Here is a 26,361-nt window from a genome sequence, read left to right as displayed (position 1 = left end):
AGTAATATTTCATTTGCAGACCCCCGGATAAGGGTTTTTTGCATCTACCAGACCACCATTTCGAGGTCTGTTTGTTGTCATTTTGATAGAAGATGCAATTGTTTACAAGCTATTGAAGAACAAAACAACTTTGATTCGACTTCAATAGAACCATCTTTCTTCATTTCTTATCGTGTGTTTAATATTATTCCCTAGTTCAATCATACAATCCTCTCAATGGAAGAAGAACCAGAAACCCCAAAAATTCAAAAAATCTCTGTTTATACCCCAATAGCTTACGTAGCTATAATTTTGACTGTCTTCATTGTGTTTGTTAAGATATATCAAAAACAGCAATTGAAAAAAAAATTGGCTAGAGAATCATTGTTTGATCATAGTTTTGGCAAAGATGCTTATTACAAGTTAGCTTCTTTAGATGATCCCAAACCTCATGATAAACTACTTAAAGCTGCTTTTTTGAGAAAGGGTTCGGAAATAATAAGGAAAACAATCAAATTAAAAGAGTACGAGCCATTGATTTTGAAATTGTATGTGAATGGATCTATAAATGAAGAGTTTTACAACAACTACAAAGACGAAATTAGAGTTCAAGAATCTGAATTGAATTCAATGGTTAACGAAGTTGAAAGTTTTAAGAAAGGTTGGACTCCAAAATGTTTTCCATTATTACAAGAAATTACTTTTAATGAGGCTATCTCTAAAAGAATCGATTCAATGGATGCTAGAAGAAATGATTTCTTGGAAAGTAATGGATTGCAAAATATATATCAAGTTGTAAATCCAACAATCGGTAATGGTGAATCTACTAATAATGATAACCAAGCCAAAGGTAAAAAAAATAAAAAGAAATAAACAAAAAAATTAACAAAAATTTCCTAATTTTATTTTTTTGAATGTATTAAATTAAGAATTTATAATTAATAACATATTTTTATGGGGCTCTCTTTTCTGCGCTTTACATTTTAACTTTGGATCAAATAAAACTTCTACAAGTATTCCCTTTTTTTTTATTATTGTTTCATTTGTTTTTTGCTCAAAGAAAAACGTTATTCTATAATTAATTTATATTCCCAATTCCTAAATTAATTTAAATTGAAATCATCAGCCATTGGTTAAAATTAAAAGTAAAGAAAATAAAAACCCACTAGTGAGGTTTGAAAAATTTCAAAAATAATTAAGCTTTATGTTTACACTGTTATTTTTCTATATGAAAGTTATTGTAATAAATGAAATCTGTAATAAATAAAAAGTACAATTGACATATATTTTTGAAAATTAAATTTAATACAATAACCAATGAAAAATTAAAATAATATAATAATGTAAAAATGAAACAACGTAATATTAATATACTTGAACATATTTGATTTAAATAATCAGAAGTAAAATACTAAATCTAAGCAGCAATGGTAACGTCAACATCTACACCAGGTTCGATAGTGATTTGAGTGATTTTCTTAACAATACTAGCTGGTGCTTGTAAATCAATAACTCTTTTGTGAATTCTCATTTCATAGGCATCCCAAGTCTTTGAACCTTCACCATTTGGAGTTTTTCTTGTGCTAATTCTTAAAACTTTAGTTGGCATTCTAACTGGGCCTTTTTTAACTAAATCATGTTGAACAGCATTTCTGATAATTGAATTGGAGACTTTTTCTAATTTTTTAACTTGAGTAGAAACCAATGAGATTCTGATTTTGTGTACTTCTGGTTCGTTGTCAGCTTTTTCTTTATTGAATTCACTCATTTTCGGTTCTTATTGAATAACTTGTAATTAAATTGGTTACCTTGAAAAGTCGCTCAGATAATTGTCAAATATACTAGATAAAATTATTTTTATCTAATTAGCTTTCTCACGGCCAATACTCTTTCACTCTTCACTCTTCAGCATCCATCCTCCAATGTGTTTCTTCCGGTTAATCGCGTGAAAGATTGGTGACCCAACCGGACAGCTTAGTCAGATCTGTGTCATGGGTTACATGATAGAAAGCAATCACAAATTGTCTTTTTGGAGCTTGAAGAGTTATGTCACATGAATTTATTGAGGGCTTCTAAAATCTCATCTTTCAAATGCAACAGGGCTTTAAACTATTTAATCAAAATGATAACAATCTGCAATTAGGTATCGAAAGGGCTGTAGAGTTATTGGTGATAGATAATAGATAATAGATAATAGATAATAGATAATAGATAATATCGAGTTGATCGGTTGAAGAGTTGAAGATATAGAATACAAAAGAAAAACAGAGAGAACAAAGAAACAAAGAAAACATGGAAACAGAATAAAGGAGAGAGCGAGAAATGAGAATTAAACTGAGAATGGAAGAACAAAACTATGAAAGAGAGAGATTAAAGACGATGACCAGGAACCAAAGAAAAAAGTATTGAAAACCCAGCACTAGACAAACAGATCAATAATAGAACCCATATGCCTCTACGAATCAACAAGCGACTAACATAATACTCTTTGATCTTCATTAGACCAAGCCTTCTTGTAATAAAATTAGTATTAAAGGAACTATTAGAATGTTCTGAAGAGTAAGGAAAATTTGATTGTCTGCTTTCATCATCGTCGTTATTATAAGTATTAGTAGTTTCAAAATATTTGCAAAAGCTTAAGATAGGGTCCAATTTAAACAAAGCTGAAAGTATTAAATAAGAACCTAAGAAAAAAGGAACAGTAACAACTGGACGAGAGTCTTTTGGATCATAACCAAGAAAAATCAAAGTATAACCGGTCCAAAAAGCACAAAAAAAACAGAATAAACCAGATATTAATCTGATATTGTAAGATTTCAAAGTGATGTTGTTTAAAGCGGCGTATTTAAGAAAGTTTGGAAAGGCTTCTCTTTCCATTGCTTGAAATACATAATCTCTTGCTTCATCAAAAATCTCAGGATCGTCTCTGCCTTGGATTTCTATAGAATGACGAATTGAACGAATGATTCTTTCAGGAAGAAGCAATCTTTTTTCTGAATTGTCGATGAAATAAGTGACTAAAATTCTTCTAGAGGATTGTCTTAAATCATCTCTGGTAACAGTTTGATTTTTTTCATCTAACATTATATCATTATTGGAAGCTGGTTTTTTGAAATTTTGAAAGTTATCAAAATCATCATCATCGTTCAACATTTGCTCTACCATTTCAGGTGAGATAGTTGGAAGACCAGCGGGACCAGATGTTAAGGAGACAGCCGATTTGTTGATGTTTGATGTTTTTGGTTTTTCAGATGTAGAAGATGAGTTTCTCTTTGTGTTGTAAATATGTTCTAGTTCATTAATTATTGTGTCTCTTTTGTTTGGATTATTGGAGGATTGTTGAAACTCTTGTACTAAAGTGGAGATCCGGGGATCTTCGAAGGTATCATCGCCTCTTAGAAATGAGGATAATCTATTAAGGTGTTTATCATTGATATTGCCATCATTAATTAAAGCTTCTAATAAGACAGACGATGTAACCGAACCTCTTTGGTTTTCAGTATTGGAAAATGGACTATTACCTAGAATAGTGCCTTTTCCTCCAGTTATTGTAGTTAAGTTACTCAAGTGCAGTAGTTGTTGTTGGTCCGGAGTTAAAATTTTTGGTTTTGATATTTTTTGGCTAGTGGGTGGTGAGTTTGAAATAGGGCTTGTAGTGTTTAATAAATTTGGGATTGTAGGACTTGAATTGTTATGGTTTGATTCCAAAATAACAGATTTTCTCAAAGATTTGACGTACTGTTTGCATAAAGCCAAATGACTGACAACATCTATCCAAAAATCTAAATAGTCGACAGCATGTTGATTGTCTCTCATGAAGATGTAAAAAGACCATAGATCAACAGGAGGTTGTGTTTTTCTATTCAAGACTTCAAATAAAGTGGGTAGTCTATTCAATCTTTCACTCAATCCATATTCGTATAGCTGAGAGATGTTGTCTGCACTGTTTTGCGATGATAAAGACATTAAAAGAAAAATTCAAGAAGTTGAGATGTGAGTAGAGGGAAAAGCACAACGATTGCGAGAGATGTAGTTGATAAAGTAGGAGCTAAAGAATGAGGACAGAGAGGAAAAAGGAACGAATTTGTTGTGTTTAGTAGTGATTAAGTATTGGGGAACAAGATAGATATAGTAGATATACGAATGAACAAGGACAAAAAGACTGGGAGAAACAGATATTATAGTATGGAAAAAAGCTGTTTCATTGAAACAAAGAAAAGTGGTTAACAAGAGGAGTGGTCAACAAGAGGAGTGGCAGCTGGAGATAGTTGTGATGAAGAATAATTAGAATGACAATACGACTGAAGTGCTTTCCAGCTGGATAGTTCGTTAGATATTTACCTCACATGGAGGGAATGTGCTTTTTCTTTGGCGAGCGTTTCTCGAACGGGCTTGGGGCATGGCTCTTTTGAGCAAAGACGTGTGCAGGATGTGTGTCAGCGCTTACGTAACTTGCTATTTTTAGCGTACGCAGGCTGCTGCGACCAGCGCGTTGACAGCTATTGTCTGCTGCGTCTGCTGCTTTTGCTTTTGTGCTTCTCGACTTTGATGCTTTCCGGCTCCAACACAAAGCCACTTGTTCACTGCAAGAAAACACAAACGCTCAGCATGGCTATATATATGTCTATTTCCCAGAATCTCTGCTTCGTCTGCTACTCCTCATCTCTATCTTACTTGCTTATTCTTCAGTTCAATATCCTTAAATCTCCCACTGACTTTCAATTTTAGCTACAATGTCATCAGCACTTACAGCAGACTCAATCAAGTAAGACTTACCAATCTCAGTTTTCATTTCATACCAGACCTCTTATTAACCGCTCTTAAAAACATAGTCAAACAAATCTCAAGATAACTCAAATACCTGAAACATCGAGTTATGTTGCTCATCTCTCAACACTTCCTGCTCTTGCCGCTCTTACAGGTCTTGTTGCCTCCTTTCCGGTTCCAAAAATCTTTGCATCAAATGCTATTCCTCTTTTAATTTACATGAAAGATAAAAATGCAAACCAAATTCCCCTTGATAATGGTGACGCCGATGATGCCGATGATGAAGCAGATGATAATTGAATTATGATGCTTATATTTACTATATTCCACTTCACCACTGAATAAAAAATCTATATACAATAATTAGGATTTTCCCTTGAAATTATCAATAAATTAATTTCCTTTTCAATCAAAATCTCCCGTAAATAACTTAATACACTTCAAGCAAAAAAAAACAAAAAAACAAAAACCCAATACAAATCAAATTAGACAACAAACTTTTATGTTGTAAGTGTGTTGCTTTTCACCAATCTATACAATTCAAAACATGCAGCAGGAGTAATTCCTTGTATTCTTCTCGCCTGACCTAGTGTCTCTGGTTGTACTTTATTTAGTAACCCAATAACTTCATTACTCAAACAATTTGTAAATGCCTCATAATCAAAATTTATAGGCAACGATAACCCTTCTTCGTTCTCAAACGCTTTGATAAATTTTTGTTCTTGCTTCAAGTAAGGTAAATATTTTGACTCGGATTGAATGTCAATAAGAGTTCGTTCTGTTGGTATTCCATCTTGCTTTAGTAAATTTTTCGAAATTAAAATCGAAATTAATTCCTCAAACTGAATAGAAAACCGCAAAATATCATAAGCCGTTCTTTTTGTCCCATCATTTGAAACTTTTATACCCAAGAGTTTTGACCAATCATGAGCAGAGTAATAAATCTTCTTTAAAACATCAACAAACTCTTTCTTCAAAATTCGATCCTTTGAAAATCGATTCCATCGTCTTTCAGAAACGGCTCCCTTTTTGTATCCCATTTCGGTTAATCGCTGATCGGAATTGTCTGCTCGAATCGAAATTCGAAACTCAGATCTTGCTGTAAACATTCTATAAGGCTCACTCACACCCTTGGTAATTAAATCATCGATAAGCACTCCAGTAAATGCTTGCGATCTTTTAAGAATCAATGCTTCTTTATTTCGAAATGCTAATCCGGCATTTATACCTGCAACACATCCTTGTGCTGCTGCTTCCTCATACCCAGTTGTCCCATTAATTTGTCCAGCCAAATACAATCCGTCCACCAACTTTGTTTCCAATGTAGATTTTAAATCTCTAGGGTCAACGTAATCATATTCCACACCATAAGCTGGCTGAACCATCTCGACATTTTCTAATCCCACAATCATTCTTAAAAAATTCAATTGAATATCTTCTGGTAAAGAATTTGAGATCCCATTTGGATAAATTAAATCAGAATTAATTCCCTCAGGTTCTAACCATATTTTATGAGAATTCACTTCGGAAAATCTTTTAATTTTGGCTTCTAACGATGGGCAATAACGAGGTCCCTTAACCGTTTCCTTTATATGAATTGATTTATCAAAATTTGATCGAATGTATTCATGAACTTTAGCATTGGTCCTGGTCCCATAGCAAAGTAATTGGTTTTCTTGTCCAATTGGTATCACATCGCTCATAAATGAAATCGGAAATGCTGGATTATCAGGTTTTTGAATTTCTAAATTTTCAAAGTTTATAGATTTCTTAGATAGTCTTGCTGGTGTGCCAGTTTTCAATCTTCCTAATTGGAATCCGGATTCCTTCAAAGATTTAGATAATCCGGTTGTTGCCTTATCACCCATTCTACCAAATGCTGGAATAGTTTTTAATCCTATGTGCAATTCAGCAGATAGAAATGTGCCAGTGGTAATTACAATTTTGTCAGTTTTAATCAACTGCCCATTCTCTAAAATTAAGCCTCGAATTATTCCAGAGTTTTTCCCATTTGCAGATTTCTCAATTATTATATCTTCCGCACTTCCCTCTAATAAATTCAAGTTCTCATAATCTTTCAATATTGACTTCATGCTCAGTAAATATATATCTCGGTCAATTTGAACTCTGGGACCCCACACAGCAGAACCCTTTGATCTATTTAAAATTTTAAAATGTATACCAGCTTTGTCAGCCACTTTAGCAATCAATCCATCCAACGCATCTACTTCTGTCACCAAAGTTCCCTTTCCAACTCCTCCAATCGATGGATTGCAGGAACAAGTTCCAATTTTGTCAATAGAAGTGGTTATCAAACATGTCTGTGCACCACTTCGAGCTGATGATGCAGCTGCCTCACATCCAGCATGCCCACCTCCAATAACTACAACAGGATAAAATATGGAGTTATTTAGTTGAGTCTTTAAATCTGAATTTAAATAGATATTTCTCGCAACTTGGGTTGGTAAAAACTTTGAAAATTCAAAACAAGATCTTGCCCTGAAAAACATAAATCTGTTTTTATTTAAACAAGCAATATGGTTGAACAGAAAATTATTTTAAAACAATTATATTCAGAGCTTTTTTGAATTAACTCTTTAAAAGAATAAATGTGAATTTTTGGATGCTCATCTTTTCATCAAATAATTTTTTTTGATAAATTTTGACATTTATCACGTGAAATTTGAACCTTAACTTAAAAGCAGAAAGCGATTTATTAATTTTTATTATATTGTATATTATATCATATTAGATTATCTTTAACCGAATTGAGTGGAGATATAACTAGAATATATAAAAACACTATCAAAGGGTAACTTTTAACATCAAACTTCTCTAAAAGAGTTACTAAACAGCATTTTTAATAATTACATTGCAACACTGATAAACTGAGAGCAGTATAGTCGCTGATTAGTTTATTGGTTTATTACCTATCCACCACAAGATAACAAAAATAAAGCAACTTTAAATCCAAAAATAAATACCAAAAAACAAATACCAAAAAATAAATACCAAATAGAAGAAAAACCAAAAAAATTAAAAAAAAAGAACAATATTCACGAATAGAGAAATCAAAGAAAAATAAACCAATGGGAAAATAATGAAAAAATAGAAAAATAAAAAAAAATATTGATTGGAAAACGTTTGTTAAAAGACACAGTTGGAATCGTATTTCCTATCAGTGAATGGTTGAGGAAATAAACCATATTTTACCAAGTCTTGCATGCTCCACTGAACTGAGCTGTCCATTTTCCAGTTCCAAAATATCCAACCATAACCACCATATTCGAAAGCATTTAACTGATTTTCAATAAGCTTTCTAGTTTTTATTTTCATATTATCAGTCCAATAATAAAATTCTTGGTTGTACAATGAGTTTTCATCGGTGTCCCAAGCAGCAGTAAACTCACCAGCAACATATTTATGAGTGGTGACTTTTTTTAAATCATCCCCCCAAGAACAGATTTTATTTAGTTTTTTATTGTAGGGCATTGTTTTGTAAATATCATCAAATAATAGATAAAAATGACTGTCAAAAACAATATTAGTGTAGGACGTCTCATCATTCATAAAATCATTCCAAAACCCTAGGTACTTGTAAGCATCGTGTAATATTATGTTATTAATACCATCTGTTTTGTTTCTTAAAATTCCATAAACATCACTATAAAAAGCTTTAAGGTGGTCTTCGCTCATGGATTGCTCCGAAATTATTGGTTCATTCAACAACTCAATACCAGCAACAACATCGCTATAAGCATGGCTGCCATATTTCTCAAATATTCGTTTTAGAATTAATTTTGAAGTGTTTGTGTTGTTTTTAGTCGAAAATTCGTAAAGGTCAGCACAACCTGAGTTATCAAAACCATTTTGCGACCCTGGTGCACCATGAAAATCTATCCAAGCTTTCAATCCATAAGTTCTTGACCATGATAGTGCTTTTTCAAGATAAATTTCCTGGCTGCCTTTGTAATAAGGGTCATTGTCTAACTTTTCAAATGCCCAATATCCAATTGGAATACGAACAAGATTAACGCCATATTCCTTCATTTGTCTAAAATCATCTTCAGTTATAAATGTTGCATAATGAGCTTCAAGAAGTTCACCGCAACTAGTCTGACCTAATTCTTGACAAAAATGAAACTCATCTCTAGGTATACTATACGGAAAATTATTTCTTGAGAAAAGTTGTGTATTTATGAATTTCTCCACAAGTAACCAACCTCCAATATTAACACCTCGTATTGGGTTATCTTTTGAATAATCATATACTTCATTGTCAACAGTATTAAAATTACCAGAATTACCAAAGCTATCAAAGCTATCGAAGCTATCAAAGTTATTGAAGTTATCATAATTATCCTGGTAATATTGATAAGAGATATTATACTCGTTATTTTCTTTTGTTGAATTTACTTGAAATCGCTGAGTCACTTCTCTTTTCATATTTTGTAAATATATTGGAGCAGAAACAGCTGCATTAAAGAAAAATAGAAACTTGAGTAATCGTTGTTTTATGTTAATCATATTATTATGTTTGAGTTTCTCAAAAAGCAAAGATATTTTGATTTCCTAAGATTCTGACACATATTTATATGAACCTCAATTATATCTCCTTTTTTTTTTGATAATTACACCAGTTGCAATCACAAAACTAGAACCACAAATTATTGATTGATCTAGTACACAAATAGTAGTGGATGCTTTTGAAATTAAACATTTAAGATGATGGCTCCAGCATTCAATAGAAATATTTTCCTGGCTTACATTGGTTTAGGACCATTTCTTCACACCTAATGATGTATTCTTTAGTTAACGAATTTGATTTCTTGACGCATTTGGTAAAATAATAATAGATCAATTGGACCAAATCCAGGAAAATCATTTAGAATACCTGTTATTCATCGACAATCCAAACTCTCTAATCGAAGCCAGCAATTCCAATAGATATTTTTTCATGGCGACAATTACCAGCAAATTAGTGCTGTCATTGATACTTTGTGTTCTATGGTAAAGTACTTGCAGTGCATTCTGTTTGTTGATACGATTACACACAATAACTTAGAGTTTGCATCTTCAGATCTACACTAAAATCAGCTTTTTCCGTATTGTTGAAATATCTACAATTATAGAAATTGAATAATATATAGTGCTTTCAATGTTAAATAGTTGTTTCAATACTACAGAGCTTTTTCTGGTGGCTTAAATCTCAACCGTTGACCTTCATGATATATATTATCGAGTGTATTTTCAAACTCCCCTATGGCTTTTAACTCCAAATATTTTTTGTACAACTTTAAAGCTGTCAAAGCATCCTCTATCGAGTCGTGATTTCCTAGTTGAACGTCCTGTTTTAAAACAAAATACGATAAAAACTTCAACGACAACTTTCGTTTCTGGTCAGGCTTGAAATATAGCTCAATAGTATCTCTTACCTGTTCTTTTGGAACTTGAATATTTATGATCCTGAAATCATTTGTTAGCCCATGGCCAATAAAAACACATCCGAGCTGGAGTAAAAGCCAAAGTTTTCTGTAAGCAACTTCAAGATAAACTAGTGATCGTTTACTGGTGGCAGGATCTAAATCCCCAGGTTCAATCCCAGAAAAAGACGTTAAATAATCGGCAATTGTTGACCGTATAATTATATAGTCATCAATAAACGGAACACCCTGCTTTGGTCCATTGTCTCCCCTAAGAACAGATACCCTAGCAAGTGATTGCTTTTGAGGTTTGATCAATGATCTTGTTCCATCGCTCCTTAATTCTACTTCTTCACGTTCTAAAAGAACAAATTCTGCATCAATTGCAACCAATGAACCGGGATTTGGAGCCTCACCGTCAGTTAGTAGTTCATACTCAATTATCTTCCCTTCTCTAGTACCCTGAGCAAAAAAATCGCGATACAATACTTCATCATTAAGTCTAGTATCAAAATTGCTCTTAAATTCATTTGAAGCCTTGTTACTTTGATATATCAATATTAATGGAGTCTTCCACCAATAAGTAATATTGAATACTTCTTCTTCAGGAATAGGCATAATGAGAAAATCATTAAATAAATACCATTTATATGGTTTCTGTGTATCTGCATCGTCAGCACAGGGTTCTTTATTCTCATCATAAATTTTAACAAAAGAAACTAAATGCGAGCTTTCTTCTGAATTTCCAGCGATTTCTGCAACATATCCCATCAACTCGTACTTTACAACCTCATTATTGTAATTTTTTCTATTTTTTGTAGAAGTATTGGATATTGAACCCAAAGAACTGTTGCTTTCATCTAAAGATTCGGGTCTTTGTTTATTGCTTATATTGAAATCTGAATAGCTCGGCTTTAATATAGGCCTTTGAGATGAATTAGATAATTTTGCATAAAATTCACCACTCAACCAATGTCTTCGAGTGTGAGTATTAGCATAACTTTTTTTAGAAATATTACGACGAATCTGGCCCCACTCATCCTTTGTAAAATTCAAGTTTAACGACAATACCTTGGGCAAATTCCTTACTACTCTTGTTGTCTCCATAGTTTGATATTTATGACACTTGTCACACCAACCTCTTGTAGCAGATACTCTATTCATGGAAGATTCAATATAAGATAAGATCGTTTGTGGGATATTATTGTACCTTTTATTTATAGAATTTGAAAAAAAGGAGCCCATCTCTCCATACCTTTGAACAATACCTGCAGTTGAAGAAAAGACATCTAGCGTATAAATGATTTCATACTTTTGTTTTGAAAATTTACAGGCACTTATTTGAACAACTGTTTCGAGATCTAATCCACAAATTTCATCTATTTTAGTGAAAATTGCTTTATTGCCTTTAAATATTTTTTTAGATTTCAATGATTTTTTCAAAAAAATTTCATTGTCGTCTTTTTCTTTGAGGCTTATTGATCCGGCATCTGGGTTGGAACAGGGAGAACTTAAAGAATCAGTGTCGTTGTTATTAGTTTCAGTGTTTAGCAATAAACTTTGATTATCAAAACTTATATTTTCATTTAATTTCAAATTGGACTTATTAATAAATTCTTTTTGTTTTTGCTCATCATATGATAATCTATCCAAAAAAAATCTGTTGAATGATTGAACAATATTTTTGAGATACTCCTCTGTTGGTTCATTTTCATCTATATTTTTCATTTTTAAATTTTCTGAAAAATTTAGCAAGCCTAAGGCAAACGCCTGAGGATTAGAGGACATAATAATTTGAAAATTAGTCGGTCTGCAATGTTTGCCTTTTGCTTTAACCATCATGTCTAATAAAAATCCGAACTCAATCAATATCGAACTAATATGATCAGAAGAGTACGTCCTGTTGTTCTTAACATCCAATTCTAAATTTAAGAAATCTTCTCGAAGATTTTCAACTAAAAAATTAAAAAGTTCTGGAATAAATCTATAAACTTGTAATAAAGAATTCATATATGAGTTTTCAATATGAGTTTCCAAACCAGAATATTTTTTTGACTTATTATAAAATTCAAAATTAAAATCATTAATACCAAATTTGGAATATAAAATTTCAAGTTTTTGGAAAGCTCTAGGAATTTTGTTTGGGTATTCTTTTGATGGTTCAAGTTGAAAAATTTTTTGTTTTATGGATATTTCATCATCATCATAATCTGAATCTGAATTATTATCTGAATTGATATTGAGATTCTTTAAGCTTTCATTATTTTCATCAATAAAATCATGAACATTATGGCGGTTATTTGGTTTTATTGTTTTCTGGGAAATAAATTTAGGAATAGATAAGCCTGATTTTTTATTTTTATCAACTGATTGATATTTCTGATATAAATTTCTTCTTCCATATTTAGATTTATCGTAATTTGAATAAATTATTCCATCGACTTTTTTTGATTTTATCAATAATTCATTGTCTATTTTTTTGGGAATTTTTGAGTTTTTTGCAGGAAAAATCAAATCTGATTTCCATGCACTTAATAAAATATCTTTATAGTAGGGCATACCAACCAGACTTAGGGGCTTTGAGTAATCATCTATATGAAAGGATTGTTTAGTCGTGTAATCGAAATCTGGAATTGTAGGATATTGTAAGCTAACTGAATGATTACACATTGAAGAATGATCTGGATTAATTGACCATAAATGTAAAGAATTTAGATTGTCACAAAATGCTAAATAATTTCCGGAGGTTGAGAGATCCATGTTATTCAAATAAACTCCGGTAGAAACCTGGTACATTGAAAAATTAGCTTGATTAAACATATCAACAAATTGGACCTGGCCGGATGGAGAAGATATTGCAATAGTGTTGGATAATTTATGATGTAGTCTTAAAAAGGAAGGACCAGCTTGAAAAGATAAAGGTGGTAAAGATTTTAGCATTCTTAAATCATAAACATTAATTATTGGATCAATCAAAGTTGAAGAGTGTCTTTTGGAGGTTCCGGAAGTAACTAAAAGGTTATTTTTCAAATCTATATCAGCAAATGTGCTAGAGTGACATTGAAGACTTTTAATAATTAAGTTTTTTTTCGAATTTAGATCCATTATGTCCAATTCACCATTAGATTTGCCGATTGTGATTAAATTATTATTTGAATTCAAAAAAGAAACTTTTTGATTATAAGGAATTCTGGAAATGACTTTTTGATAATTTATATCAAATTTTAATAAGGAATTTGAAGGTAAGTCGCCAGCAATTAAAATCTGATTTTGATTTTTGCTATTGATAAAAGTCATTGATTTCATATTTTTAAAATCACTAAAACTATCATAATTTTTAACTAAATTCTCAGATTTTAAAAGATTGGGTTCATTTTTGGAGTTAAAATCATCAAAATCAAAAAAACTATCGTTGTTGTCAAACAAATTAAAGCCATTGTCGTTGATACTATTGACACCGAGGTTGTTATTATTGCTGATGCCATTAAGAAGATTAAAACTATTGATATTGCTAACACTATTTTTATTGATATTGCTGGTATGATAAAATTTGGGAACACCTCCGGTGTTTGTGAATTTCAAAGCATCAGAAGATAAGGATAGTAATCCATTGGAATTTGAATGATTCAAAAATTTCAAGACTGGGTTTTTATGAGACGATGCTTGAAATCCAGTGTAAAAGGATAAATCATTTCCATTGTATGAAGAAACAAAACCTTTAGAGTCACCCACCCAGATTAATTCATGGGCGTCATCAAATTTCAAAGCAGAGGCTACACGAGGCCTGTAATAGTTCTCCTTTCCAGGAGTTCTTATATGCTGAACATTAACCTTGGGGCAAAAGCAGAAGAAATTATTAGTACATTGCGACAAGCAAGTGAGTGTGAGTCAATACCAGTAAAAGCAAAACATACTTCGTGCCAACCCTCCATAGTTGATGACCAATAAGCACTGAAGATCTGGGGATATTGACATTTACGGATCAATAGTGGTTATTGATAGCTCTTCATCAAGTGCAGTGAACTGTTGCCGATTATATCCACTTCCCAAATAGGCGCCGAAACCACGCCCCGTCGGCAAAACCCCCGACGCCCGGCAAAAATAAAAAAGAATGCCAAAAAATGATATAGATTACAATCAAAAAAAAATAAAAAATGGTTATATAACTATATAATTAATGATATTGTTGTTCTTTTCATAAATACTGATTTCTGATTTCCTTAAATGCAGCTAAGACATCGGGCTTTAAAGTGCCTAGGGCACTTTCTGGCAATTGCAAGACTTTTGCAATTAAATCCGCTTGATTTACATCGAGAGTTGATAGTTTTTCAATGGTTTTCTGAGGTAAATTAGCCCATTCTGGTTTCACGTATGAAGGAGAAGAGACTATAGAGGGACCAGAAAAATTTTTTTGAGGCAAAGCTAATGAATTGGAAAATTGCTGATAAGAAAACTGTTGATTAGAAAATTGTGGTGATGGAGGTTGTAGAATTGAAGAGCGTACTTTTGGAGGAACTTGAGGCAAGAAGGGCTGCTGAGGCTGTGGCTGGTTAACTTGATTTATTTGCAGAGGTTGTGGCTGATTAATTTGGCCCATCTGCTGGGGAATCTGCTGGGGCATTTGTTGTGGAAACTGTGTATTCATTTGCTGGTTCATTTGCTGATTCATTTGTTGGGGATAAAAGGATGTTTGTTGTTGCTGCTGTTGTTGCTGCTGCTGCTGTTGCTGCTGCTGCTGTTGTTGCTGCAGTTGCTCCTGTTGTTTTTGTTGCAAGGTATTACTGGTTAAAACTGCAGCTTTTTCTATCGTGTCGGTATCAATTAAACCCATTAAAAATAGAGCTTGTGATATAGATATAGTTAATTCAGAAGACAATTTAAGCAAATCCGAAGCAGCTTGAACATTTTGAGCAATCAATAAATTTTTCAAAAACGAGATCATTTGAATTACTTGAGGAGGTCTAGTTTTGGATAAATTCAAAGATATCTGATCATTTGGAGGAATTGTGAACACAGATTCATCAAACGAAGGTAAAACGTTAATGGCATTTAATAGATCAGCATTTGTTATTGATTTTACATTTTTGGGAATATTTGGGATAGTAGTGTTGGGGATGTTGGCATTATTGGAGATATTGGGAAAAGCAGAATTGTTAGAATTCATCAAGTTCACTGGGTTTAAAGGCAAACTGCTGTTTTGGAATTGCATTTGCTGATTTTGCATTTGACTATATGGAATATTCTCATCGTCTAACAACATATCATTCGGAAAAGTAATATTGTCAGGCAAAAATCTTCTATCTAGTTTCAAAGAGCTTTTTGGCTGGGTTGGTCCAAAAGTCCTCAAGCCCTCCTTGGATAATTCTACTCTAAAGCTTTTACCTTTATACTTGATTTGAGATAGTAGTGTCAAAGCTTTTCTTGCATCGAATGAAGTTGAATATTCAATGAAACAAAAACCTTTATTTTTACCATGATCCATTTTGATTCTAACATCAGTCACTTGGCCACTGCCTTTGACAATGCTCTTGATAACATTGACATCCCATTCGTAGGGTATCTGGCCAAGATATATCACACTAGATGAGTTGTTTGATGGTTTGCTTCGTCCCATCATCACTGGTTACTACTACTTGGAACCACTGACTTCCTGGAACTCTGTGCAGTCGTTTTGTTCATCTTTTTTTGTCACAGAGCATATTGTCACGTGAGAGACTTCAGAAAATGTGCGGTTTCAGAGCGGATACCTACACGGCACGTGTTAGAGCGGTGGAAATATGTGCACGGATGTTTTCCGCTGTTTACGGACGCGGCGTGGGTTTTGAGAATTTCCGGCCTCCTGTTGGGGACATAAAGGGTGGTCTTAAAGGGTGGTAATAACAAGCTGTGCAAGAAAATGGTGTGAATAGGTTGACAACAATTACTGATTTGATGGTTCTACCCACCAGGTTGTGATTTTTCCAGAGCATTGATGTTGTGCTGTTTTCTGTGGGCGATTGTTCAACCATGTTCAAAGAAAGACGAAATGGTTTGGGCTGACATTCAGAATCTTGCTTGATTTCACTCAATTTCACACTGCTCAGTGCTCTACTTCTTAACCTCTTGGGGTGGGGGAGTCTAATCTCTTGATTATTGTATTATTATTCGCCAATTGGATTTTAATCGAAAGCTGTTAGTGTGAAGAAGCCTTCTAAAAACGATTTTACTTAAACACAGTTGGCTATCCTCTTTGCAGCACTTCAACTGGTTCATCTTAATAATAATATGCAATTACATTCCAAGTTTACTTCCTAAAAGCTAATTGGAAATCGCTAGCTGAACCTTGTTAGACTTCAAGATTTTGTTTATTTAGGAGTAGATCAATATGTTTCTTTTGAATGATATCAAAATCCTTATTATTTATAAAAATACTCCCACATAGCAATATAACAAAACAACATTATAACACTATAATATAACAATAGAATATAATATAATAATATAATAATAATTTAGTACAGAATAATACAATATAATACAATATAATATAATATAATATAATACAATATTACACTAAAAGCATAAAGGCAACTATAGTATTCGATTTAAATAAATCTAAATAAATCCTTATTAAGTAATAATACTCATACAAAATGCCTGATAATATGTCTTCTGATGACCCAGAGCTATTACTGAAGGAAAAATCTCTCTCTCCTGGTTTTCCTTATGATTATGATCAAGATGAAGATTTTTTAAATGAAGAAGAAAACCTTGAAGAGCTATTAGATGAATTAGAATCTATTGATGGCAAAGAAGATGATGACAATGAAGTGGTTGAAGATGAAACCTTAACCAGAACTTCTCATCCTGTTCCTGATGAACTATTGCAAACGAATCCATTGCTTGGTTTGTCAGACGATGAGATTCTAAAAAGAAGAAAAAAATATGGTCTTAATCAAATGGAAGAAGAACAAGAAAACTTGGTTTTAAAATTTGTCATGTACTTTGTCGGTCCAATTCAATTCGTAATGGAGGCTGCTGCTGTGTTGGCTGCAGGTTTACAAGATTGGGTCGATTTTGGTGTTATCTGTGCCTTATTATTATTAAATGCAACTGTCGGTTTTATTCAAGAATATCAAGCTAATACCATTGTCGAAGAATTGAAAAAAACTCTAGCCAATTCAGCCTTTGTTTTAAGAAATTCCCATATCATAGAAATCCCTTCAAATGAAATTGTTCCTGGTGATATCTTAAGATTAGAAGAAGGTTTAATTATACCTGCTGATGGTCGTTTAATATCTGAAGATTGTTTTTTGCAGGTTGATCAATCTGCTATAACCGGCGAATCCTTAGCCGTTGAAAAACATTGTGGTGACTTAACCTTTGCTTCCTCTACTGTCAAAAGAGGTGAAGCGTTCATGATTGTCACTTCAACTGGTTCATCAACTTTTGTTGGTCGTGCTGCTGTATTGGTTAATAAAGCATCAAGTGGAACTGGTCATTTTACCGAAGTATTAAATGGTATTGGCACAATGCTTTTGATTTTGGTCATGGCCACCTTACTACTAATTTGGACAGCTGCCTTTTATAGAACAACGTCCATTGTAAAAATCTTACGTTACACTTTGGCAATTACAATGGTTGGTGTCCCAGTTGGTTTGCCTGCTGTTGTCACTACAACAATGGCTGTAGGTGCTGCTTATCTAGCTAAAAGAAAAGCAATTGTTCAGAAATTATCTGCAATTGAATCACTTGCTGGTGTTGAAATCCTTTGTTCAGATAAAACCGGAACTTTAACCAAAAATAAATTATCTCTTTATGAACCTTACACTGTCGAAGGAATTTCGCCTGATGAGTTGATGCTCACGGCGTGTTTGGCTGCTTCAAGAAAGAAAAAAGGGTTGGATGCTATCGATAAGGCCTTTTTAAGATCTTTAAGAAGTTACCCAAGAGCAAGAGAATCTTTGACAAAGTATAGGGTGCTTGAATTTAGGCCTTTTGATCCAATCAGCAAAAAAGTCACCAGTGTAGTTCAAGCTCCCAGTGGTCAAGTTATTGTTTGTACAAAAGGTGCGCCATTATTTATTCTTCGAACTGTGGAAGCTGAAGCTGATATCCCAGAGGAAATCCGTGAAAATTATGAAAATAAAGTTGCTGAATTTGCTTCAAGAGGTTTTAGATCATTGGGTATTGCAAGAAAAGTTGGAAACCGACCATTTGAAATTCTTGGTATAATGCCATGTTTAGATCCTCCAAGAGATGATACTGCCGAAACAATTCGTGAAGCTCATAATCTAGGATTAAGAGTGAAAATGTTAACTGGTGATGCTGTTGGCATTGCCAAAGAAACCTGTCGTCAATTGGGACTAGGCACAAATATCTATGATGCAGAAAGATTGGGTCTTTCTGGTGGAGGTGACATGCCTGGATCTGAAATTGCTGATTTTGTTGAAAATGCAGATGGCTTTGCAGAAGTGTTTCCTCAACACAAATATAATGTTGTAGAAATCTTGCAGCATAGAGGATACTTAGTTGCAATGACTGGTGATGGTGTTAATGATGCCCCATCTCTTAAAAAGGCGGATACTGGAATTGCTGTTCAAGGTGCAACAGATGCTGCCAGATCAGCAGCAGATATAGTGTTTTTAGCACCAGGATTGTCAGCAATTATTCATGCTATTTGCATATCAAGACAAATTTTTCACAGAATGTATGCATATGTTATCTACCGTATTGCTTTGTCATTGCATTTGGAGATTTTTTTTGGGCTTTGGATTGCAATTCTTGATCGTAATTTAAAGATCAATCTTGTTGTATTTCTAGCGATCTTTGCAGATGTTGCGACATTAGCAATTGCATATGATAATGCACCATTGGCGCCTCAGCCAGTTAAATGGAATCTACCTAAATTATGGGGGATGTCGATTGTATTAGGGATTATATTGGCTATTGGGACATGGATTTGTTTGACAACGATGTTTATGCCCCGAGGAGGTATTATACAAAATTTTGGATCAATTGATGGCATAATTTTTTTAGAAATATCGTTGACCGAAAATTGGTTGATTTTTATTACAAGAGCAACAGGGCCATTTTGGACCTCATGTCCATCATGGCAATTAGCTGGGGCAGTATTTGTTGTGGATGTGATATCAACGTTGTTTGCCATTTTTGGATGGTGGGCGCAGAACCAAACAGATATTGTAACAGTTGTGAAGGTTTGGATATGGTCATTTGGAGTCTTTTGTGTTATGGGAGGAGCGTATGTGTTAATGTCAAGATCAGAAGCATTTGATAGGCTTATGAATGGAAAGTCATTAAAAAAGACCCCTGGACCAAGAAATGTGGAAGATTTCGTAATGGCAATGAAAAGAGTTTCTACTCAACATGAAAAATCTGGTTAAGGCTCACTACTTTTGGTTTCAGTTATTTTTTGTTTAATTTTTATTTTGATTGTTTTTTTATTGTTATTGTTATCATTAATACGAGATTGCAAAACTTTCAACATTCAATTAAAAACATTTTATACAATGAGTGTTTTGAGGAATGTTATGATTAATTTTTTAATATAAACCTGTTTATTTTGCAGTCTTTCCAGTGTCTCTTGTTGATGAATTGTTATAAGATTTCCTATTATGAATTTATTTATTTCTTGATTTATTTCATTAATTCTTTCATTGATTCTTTCATTAATTCTTTTATTAATTCTTTCATTAATTCTTTTATATTCTTGTTTAGTTTTTTTATTTTGTTTTTTTCTTGAATTTTTCACTGTGGTATAAACATTTTTTCTAATAAAATTTAATTAGTATTAGTATTATTATTAGTAAGAATCCTGATAATAAAGACCAAGTGGAAATCTGGAAATAGTTGGAAAACTAAAAGATAAATCTAGCGGATAGTTATTTTTTTTGCAGTAAAAATTTAAAAGTTACGTAAATGACACAGACTCGACTCCTAAGGTGGATTTTAAATTCTAGCTCCATAAAGATATAAACGCCACAACCACAATCAAATATAATTATTTTTTTTTTTCATTTTCCAAAAATAAATTATTCAGTGATATGTCAGATAATCACTAAAAAACATCGGCAATTTTTTTTACTATTAATTGATATCTAGATATTAAGTGAATTTTCTGATATGATCTAAAGGAAGAAGAGTAAAACGAATTGACAATAATTTTAAAGAGTCGATAAACAGCCATTTCTAGATATGTGGTTGTGAAAAATTGAAGGTATCCTTATTTCCTTATTAAACCAACTCCGTTCCAAACACCTCCTCAAAAAATAGAAACGTGCAGAATGCAGATGTAGCGCGAATAGTGCATTGTATTGCAGTTTATAGTTTCGGACTTACTGATTTAGCAAATGGCGTGACGGGCGAAAAAAAACCACCTTTATTTCTTCTGCAGAAGAATGCAGAGCTGGAGAAAGTCGGGTGTATCGATCAGTTCATGGAACTCTCCGTATTTGAAAGGTGTGTCTTTCAATTCCTGACTGCGCAGGGTTCTACAAAAAGTAGGTGCTTCTGCCTCTCCAAATAATTTGTCAGAAGAAAGTGCAATTGAAGACGGTTTTGTAACTGCAGCACCAAAGAGAAGTAGTATAATTGATGTAGCCCACAACAGCAAATATTTCATTTATGCTTAAATAAAAGTATTTAAGACACAATAAGAGTTACTCCTCAGTTATCTAACTAACATTTTGATGGTTAACGTTTGAGAAACAAAAACAAACAAACAAACAACAACTCCTATTGGTTAGGAAGAAATCGACGTGAGTATAAAATTATAACATGATACCGATGTTACTTTTTGCCAAAAAAATAAAAAAACAATATCAGCAAATATTGGAATTGAAAACAAGTGAGGGGATTGAAAAATTTCAGGAGCTAACTGATTTGAATAGACCCATTAGTTACAAATATGTTTTTGAAATTGAACGAAGCTGATTCGAAAAAAATATTTTTGGAATAATTGATTCAGCGAAAGATGGGGAACACTGAGAGTGAGGTGCTTGCAATAATAATCAACAAGTTGGGACTACAATTTTATTCAATCTTTCGAATTCTTTGAATTCTTTGGATTTTAGAACTTGAACTATGCTGTCCCCCAAATGTTCAAGTTTGCAAAATCCAAAACAACAGACAATAGGGTTTAAAGATTAGCTGGAATGAGTTTGGTTAGCCTTTTTTTTGTTGATTGTTATCTTATTCTTTTGTTTAAATCTAACAAAGAGAAGACTCAAAGTATGTGACCATGCGATGAAACCCACAAAACGAGATATTGCTAAATGTAGACTTCAATTCCCAAGAGTCATAGTGATCATTAATTTATTTGTGCAATGATTATATGACTGTTATGTTTCCCATCTTGTCTATATCACTATATGGCTATAGTATGATGATTATATTTCATATTATCCTACTATTGAAACAGTGCTACCGTATTATTAATAATGCAGTTTAAAGGAATAAATTTAGTGTGAAAGAAAAAGCAAGAACTACGAAAAACAAAGCAGAGATAGAACGAGCAAGTCTGGAAAAAAATTTCAAAGGAACGTTTTTCACTTTTTCCATGATTTCTCGAACAGGTGTGCTAGCAAATTTGAATTTGAAGAGGAAGCAGTGAAAAAGGTGGAACAAAAATAAAAAAAAGCGAGAAATTTTCAGTGAAATAAGAAAATTTTGCAATATGAGGTTATGACAATTACAAACCAGCGTCTGATTATGCAGGCTGCTGCAACCTGATAAAGAGCTCGAAATGACCCGCACTAACAATATAGCCTTGTGTAACCAGGATGCGATGCTACTCATCCCACTAAGAGCCAAACCATAATCACGGAGCCATTATAACTGACATATCCTAAAAAGAAAGAAATGAAGCAAAAGAGAGAAAAGTTTTGCAATGTTCAATCCCTAAACCTAAAGCAAAATTTAATATAAATAGATTACAATCTCCTGAGTTGTTTACTGTTTTTTTTCTATTCTCTATCTCATAAGCACAAGCATAATCACAATCACAATACCAGTTTCTTATTATCATTATAGCAGTAACTGAATTTAATTCACTATCCAATAATACACATTATCATCAATTGACTTTTAAAAATGTTGCCAACTGTCGTCTCAACTTCAATCACCTCTTCAATCATCCCAACTGTCTTAAAGGCCACAACCACAAGATCTTTCTCCTCTTGTGTAAGTGCTTTGACTAAGAAAACCGACGGTAATACTTATAAAACATTTGCTGAATACAGATTCCAAGCTAGTCAGGTTGGTCCTTTAGCTGGTAAACCATTTAAATTGCTAACTCATGATACCAATGGTGTCTTGGTCGGTCCAAAAAACAAAAAACAAAAAGAATTCGTTCAACCAAAAGAATCAAACTAACTGATTATTGATAATTGAAAAGAAAATTAAAAAAAAATCAAAATCAAAAAAAACAAACCAATCAACGAAACTAATCTATTTGCTACAGGTTTTTTTATCTATTCAGCAGGTCCTAAAAATCAATTTAAGCTGCTCTGTTTTACTATGATGACGCTTTTTTTTATCTTTTGTTTTATTTTTGATCAATTACAATCTGTTCAGCGTTTTATTGACTCAAGATAAGAGCAAAATTTTTATTCCATATCTACCAAGTGTTTTAACTTCTATTCTATATTCATCCACTAAATTTTTTTATTTTTTAAAAGTTTCAATTTTTTTCAATTTTTTTTTCTTTGGGTTTTTTAATGGTTTCCATAATATACATAATATACATAACGCGCAATACATAACATAAAAATACAACCGAAAACAACCAAATTGTAGTTTTTCCTCATCTCTACCTGTATATTTGCCCGCAAGTATTTGTGCCTCTATTCAAAATTTATTCAGGATTTATATATCTTTTAGCCTGAGCTGAGATGAACGGAAAAAGTATCATGCGATTCCAGCGCCATACATACGGGTTTTGCTCTTCCTCAACCCAACTTTGCGCAGACAAAAACTTACAGCTCCAACAGGTAAACTCCTCACATTGGACAATTGCACCTTGAGTCGTTTCTATCTTTGTATTTGTGCCGAGACATACAACTTTTTTGATTCAATCAAATCTGGTTACACCAAGCTATACCTACTTATCAATCTGATATTCGCTACCAAACTACATATCTGAAAAGTGGTTCTACTTCTACATTGTCTGGCCCATCCTCTTAAAAACGTGAAAAATCACGTCCTCATAATTAACAAAGTCGCCCACCCATTAAATTCATCAGAGTAATTGATTCAATACTAATTGGATGATAAATCATGATGGCAAATCCACTTAAATGAATATGCCCACTTCCACTCTGATTACATAAGCCGGGAGCTTGGGCTTAAGGAAATGTTTCTGTTCCCTTCCTTTACCAAGCTATCTCCAACTATGAAATCATTTTTACTCCACCAGACTTGCTAGGGCCCTGGTGCGGCCAAGCCTTCCCTAACAGGACTGGGTTTTGTATCTTAGATTCTTCCTTCCACAAATCTAGCAAATCCTGTTTTACGCCATAAGTACACAGTTTTGCTCTGCTGCAGCTCCCACAGAAAATATGCACCAGTTTGATGTTCAAGAGCGCAAAAAAGCAACGTGATTATCAGCCCTTCTTCTGTGAGAGCGCAATCGTCTAAATTGGGAACCGCAGCGTGGGCGTCTGCAGCCAAAATAGGCAGCTCAGTCTTGCTTCCTGATTTGGATACCGGTGCCCGTTACTCGTCAAACACAAAATTACGTTTTGCGAATTTCGTAATACTGTTTACGTCTTTCGGTACTTCAGCTGATGGTTATGGAATTGTTTGCTAATAATTTTCATCTGTTAAATGGAAAAACGTCTGCAGATGGAAAATAATACACTGGAAATCTCTGATTTGCTGCAAAATGACTGTTTAGTTTCAAATTTGGACGCAAAAACAAAGAAAACCTACAAGACAATCAAAGATAGAATATACTCCATATTGAAGGATGTTGATTTCATTCTCGCTGTAGCCAATTTACTATCAGATTATCCACTAATTGCAAACGAAAGATGTGGTTCTTGGTATATTCCAAACCATCTTTTATATGATACGTGCTATTTCAAATCAACTGACTCTCATATTAACGAATGGGATTTTTCTTTAAGAAGATTGAATCTCCATTTGCTAGACATAATTAAACAAAAACATGGAATAATCATTATTGACTCAACCAGATCAACCAAAAAAAAGGTTTTTCCAGATTCTTTGAGTAAAACAATACCAATATGGTGCGCAGTTTTAAATTACATTCGATTTTCAGATAAAAACAATATAAACAAACAAATTAATGAAAATTATTTATTTTTACCAAAATCAATTTCAAAATTCGAATATGATAATATTTATAGATTGATTCCTAAATTTACTGAAAGTTTATTAAGCCTTGACATCATTTCATCTGAAAGATTAATACAGATTTTGGGTAAAAGACTTTTAAAGCCAATATTTATTTTCCATGATATATCATTAGATCAAATCGAAGATTGTTTTAGTGATAATATTTATCCAATTTATCTCGTTTGTGCTAGTAAAATTCCAAATGGCGGAGACTGTACAAGATTTTATAATTATATTCCTGGTGCTGCAGATGATCATGAGTTATGGTGTCCCTCCTCAAAATTCTCATCTAAAATATTTTGGGATAATATTGACAAATTAAAAGACCAAAAATTATCTGAAAATGACTTGATAAAATTAATCAATTTCCTAAGTAATGGTGATGATAATAATATTGTTATGAATTATGATGTTAATATTAATGAGCTTGGTAAAAGTATTGATAACAAGATTATTGACACTAATATTTCAACCCAAATAAACAAAATTAATGAAAATATTATTGTGGGAAAAATATCATTCAACTCAGATATTGAATATGGACATTTAAATAATTACTTGAAAAATAATTTCAAGTGTTATAATTTGGTTATTATCTTAACTGAAAATATTATAAATATAAAAAATAACAATGCTGGTACAACCAAAAATGAAAACAAAAGGTTTCCATATTATTTAATTGATGAAGATAAAACTAAATTATTAATTTTACCATTGTCTTCATCAAATAAAGCACATTCAAAAAAACTAAGATATTATTTTCCTATAGTATTTGATAAATTGAAAATTATTAGTATCAAGACCAAGGAAAAGGTTTTGATCTTGGATGAAGATGGAAAAGATTTGGGTATTGCATTTGGATTGATCTGTTTAATCAAGTACTTTAGTCCTGATGATATACATAGACTTCGAGGTGAAGAAATTGAGGTCAACAAAGATTTAGTAAAAAAGTATCTTGCTCAAATAATTGGGATTGTTCATAAAGCAAATCCCAGAAGAGCGACCCTACTCAGTATTAATTATTATTTCATGTCGAAATAATCATAAGATATCTTAAAAATAAGAGATGCAAAAACCAAAAAAAAAAGCTAAAGATACACCAATATAGAATCATTTTTTGACAATGTAGTAATAAATAAGCCCAATGTTGAGCTTGAAAAAGCTGCTATTACCTGGGGAGATAACTTTAGAGTGATAACCAAAACGAGTTAAAAAATAAAATTATTTTAAAAATTGAGTGTTTCTGGTAGGTATTGGTAAATAGTTTTTAGCGATTATTCTCCTTTGATCTTTCCTTTTTTTTTAGTTTATTTGCAAACTGAAAAGCAAAATAAAGCTAATTGGTAGAAAATCTTAGTGCTAGTGTCTGTGTGATTTGGCTAACTTCTCCAATGAAAACAGAATCAAACAGCAGCAATTTTTTGGTACATTGTGATATTCTGTACTAGTTCTTTGATGCTTTTTTGGTTTCGCATTTCGAGAAAGAAAGAATGCTTTACCAATGCCTCTTTCGATGATTGGGTTGCTCTTGGATTGCTTCAGAGCTATCAGCAGCAACGATAACAAAACAGTGAAAACTATTGCAAACTGTTCCTTACATTCATTTGAGCAGTTACAAGGAGAGGTGACTATTAAGTGATACTCGAGAGCTTATCACTTCCTATCCAGATAGTGCTTAGCCTGTTTAAAGTTATCCTGGAACGTTGACTCAGAAGCGAATTGGCTCTCCATCTGCCAAAGTGTCTCTGATTTTTTGGTTATTCCACTATCTCGATCATTTTGACGAATTCCACTAGCTAATTGATGGGCAAACCATTATCGCCAGCTTCCATAT

The 26,361-nt window shown here is 32.8% G+C and overlaps 11 protein-coding genes across 11 annotated transcripts; 5 read left to right on the top strand and 6 right to left on the bottom strand.

The window, feature by feature from the left end:
- Window positions 1-216: 216 nt before the first annotated feature.
- SEC66 (Sec63 complex subunit SEC66) lies at window positions 217-852 on the top strand (the record flags this gene model as incomplete). Its single annotated transcript, XM_020194786.1, has 2 exons — window positions 217-745; window positions 773-852. 2 exons carry the CDS (start codon window positions 217-219, stop codon window positions 850-852), a joined length of 609 nt encoding a protein of 202 aa, XP_020044794.1.
- Window positions 853-939: 87 nt separating this feature from the next.
- Window positions 940-1,749, bottom strand: RPS20 (40S ribosomal protein uS10; the record flags this gene model as incomplete). Its single annotated transcript, XM_020194076.1, has 1 exon — window positions 940-1,749. A coding segment is annotated over one exon (353 nt), but the record flags the coding sequence as incomplete, so codon positions are not given.
- Window positions 1,750-2,349: 600 nt separating this feature from the next.
- On the bottom strand, window positions 2,350-3,876 carry ASCRUDRAFT_18753 (uncharacterized protein; the record flags this gene model as incomplete). Its single annotated transcript, XM_020189556.2, has 2 exons — window positions 2,350-3,500; window positions 3,663-3,876. Coding segments are annotated over 2 exons (1,365 nt in total), but the record flags the coding sequence as incomplete, so codon positions are not given.
- A 598-nt stretch (window positions 3,877-4,474) lies between these two features.
- On the top strand, window positions 4,475-5,189 carry ASCRUDRAFT_62455 (uncharacterized protein). Its single transcript, XM_020191302.1, has 2 exons — window positions 4,475-4,744; window positions 4,812-5,189. Exons 1-2 carry the CDS (start codon window positions 4,713-4,715, stop codon window positions 5,044-5,046), a joined length of 267 nt encoding a protein of 88 aa, XP_020044791.1. The 5' UTR covers window positions 4,475-4,712; the 3' UTR covers window positions 5,047-5,189.
- Window positions 5,190-5,246: 57 nt separating this feature from the next.
- On the bottom strand, window positions 5,247-7,256 carry MTO1 (tRNA modification protein MTO1; the record flags this gene model as incomplete). Its single annotated transcript, XM_020190923.1, has 1 exon — window positions 5,247-7,256. One exon carries the CDS (start codon window positions 7,254-7,256, stop codon window positions 5,247-5,249), a length of 2,010 nt encoding a protein of 669 aa, XP_020044790.1.
- A 637-nt stretch (window positions 7,257-7,893) lies between these two features.
- ASCRUDRAFT_39442 (glycoside hydrolase family 5 protein) lies at window positions 7,894-9,192 on the bottom strand (the record flags this gene model as incomplete). The annotated part of the gene is made up of 1 exon (XM_020190934.1): window positions 7,894-9,192. The coding sequence occupies one exon, from the start codon at window positions 9,190-9,192 to the stop codon at window positions 7,894-7,896; it is 1,299 nt and encodes a 432-aa protein (XP_020044789.1).
- A 746-nt stretch (window positions 9,193-9,938) lies between these two features.
- On the bottom strand, window positions 9,939-13,958 carry PAN2 (poly(A)-specific ribonuclease; the record flags this gene model as incomplete). The annotated part of the gene is made up of 4 exons (XM_020189930.1): window positions 9,939-11,068; window positions 11,189-11,530; window positions 11,744-13,517; window positions 13,728-13,958. Coding segments are annotated over 4 exons (3,477 nt in total), but the record flags the coding sequence as incomplete, so codon positions are not given.
- Window positions 13,959-14,264: 306 nt separating this feature from the next.
- Window positions 14,265-15,780, bottom strand: ASCRUDRAFT_77945 (uncharacterized protein). The gene has a single exon (XM_020194075.1). The coding sequence runs from the start codon at window positions 15,649-15,651 to the stop codon at window positions 14,365-14,367; it is 1,287 nt and encodes a 428-aa protein (XP_020044787.1). The 5' UTR covers window positions 15,652-15,780; the 3' UTR covers window positions 14,265-14,364.
- A 1,033-nt stretch (window positions 15,781-16,813) lies between these two features.
- On the top strand, window positions 16,814-19,552 carry ASCRUDRAFT_39268 (plasma-membrane proton-efflux P-type ATPase; the record flags this gene model as incomplete). Its single annotated transcript, XM_020190927.1, has 1 exon — window positions 16,814-19,552. The coding sequence occupies one exon, from the start codon at window positions 16,814-16,816 to the stop codon at window positions 19,550-19,552; it is 2,739 nt and encodes a 912-aa protein (XP_020044786.1).
- A 1,109-nt stretch (window positions 19,553-20,661) lies between these two features.
- On the top strand, window positions 20,662-21,461 carry ASCRUDRAFT_77943 (uncharacterized protein). Its single transcript, XM_020194074.1, has one exon. It carries the CDS (start codon window positions 20,946-20,948, stop codon window positions 21,099-21,101), a length of 156 nt encoding a protein of 51 aa, XP_020044785.1. The 5' UTR covers window positions 20,662-20,945; the 3' UTR covers window positions 21,102-21,461.
- Window positions 21,462-22,259: 798 nt separating this feature from the next.
- RIT1 (tRNA A64-2'-O-ribosylphosphate transferase) lies at window positions 22,260-25,568 on the top strand (the record flags this gene model as incomplete). Its single annotated transcript, XM_020188552.1, has 2 exons — window positions 22,260-22,484; window positions 24,012-25,568. 2 exons carry the CDS (start codon window positions 22,260-22,262, stop codon window positions 25,566-25,568), a joined length of 1,782 nt encoding a protein of 593 aa, XP_020044784.1.
- Between the last annotated feature and the right edge of the window lie 793 nt (window positions 25,569-26,361).

Source organism: Ascoidea rubescens (genome assembly GCF_001661345.1).
Source record: "Ascoidea rubescens DSM 1968 unplaced genomic scaffold ASCRUscaffold_18, whole genome shotgun sequence".
Lineage (NCBI taxonomy): Eukaryota > Fungi > Ascomycota > Saccharomycetes > Ascoideales > Ascoideaceae > Ascoidea > Ascoidea rubescens.
Note: the sequence above shows the minus strand (reverse complement) of the source record. Positions and strands in the feature narration are given on the sequence as shown.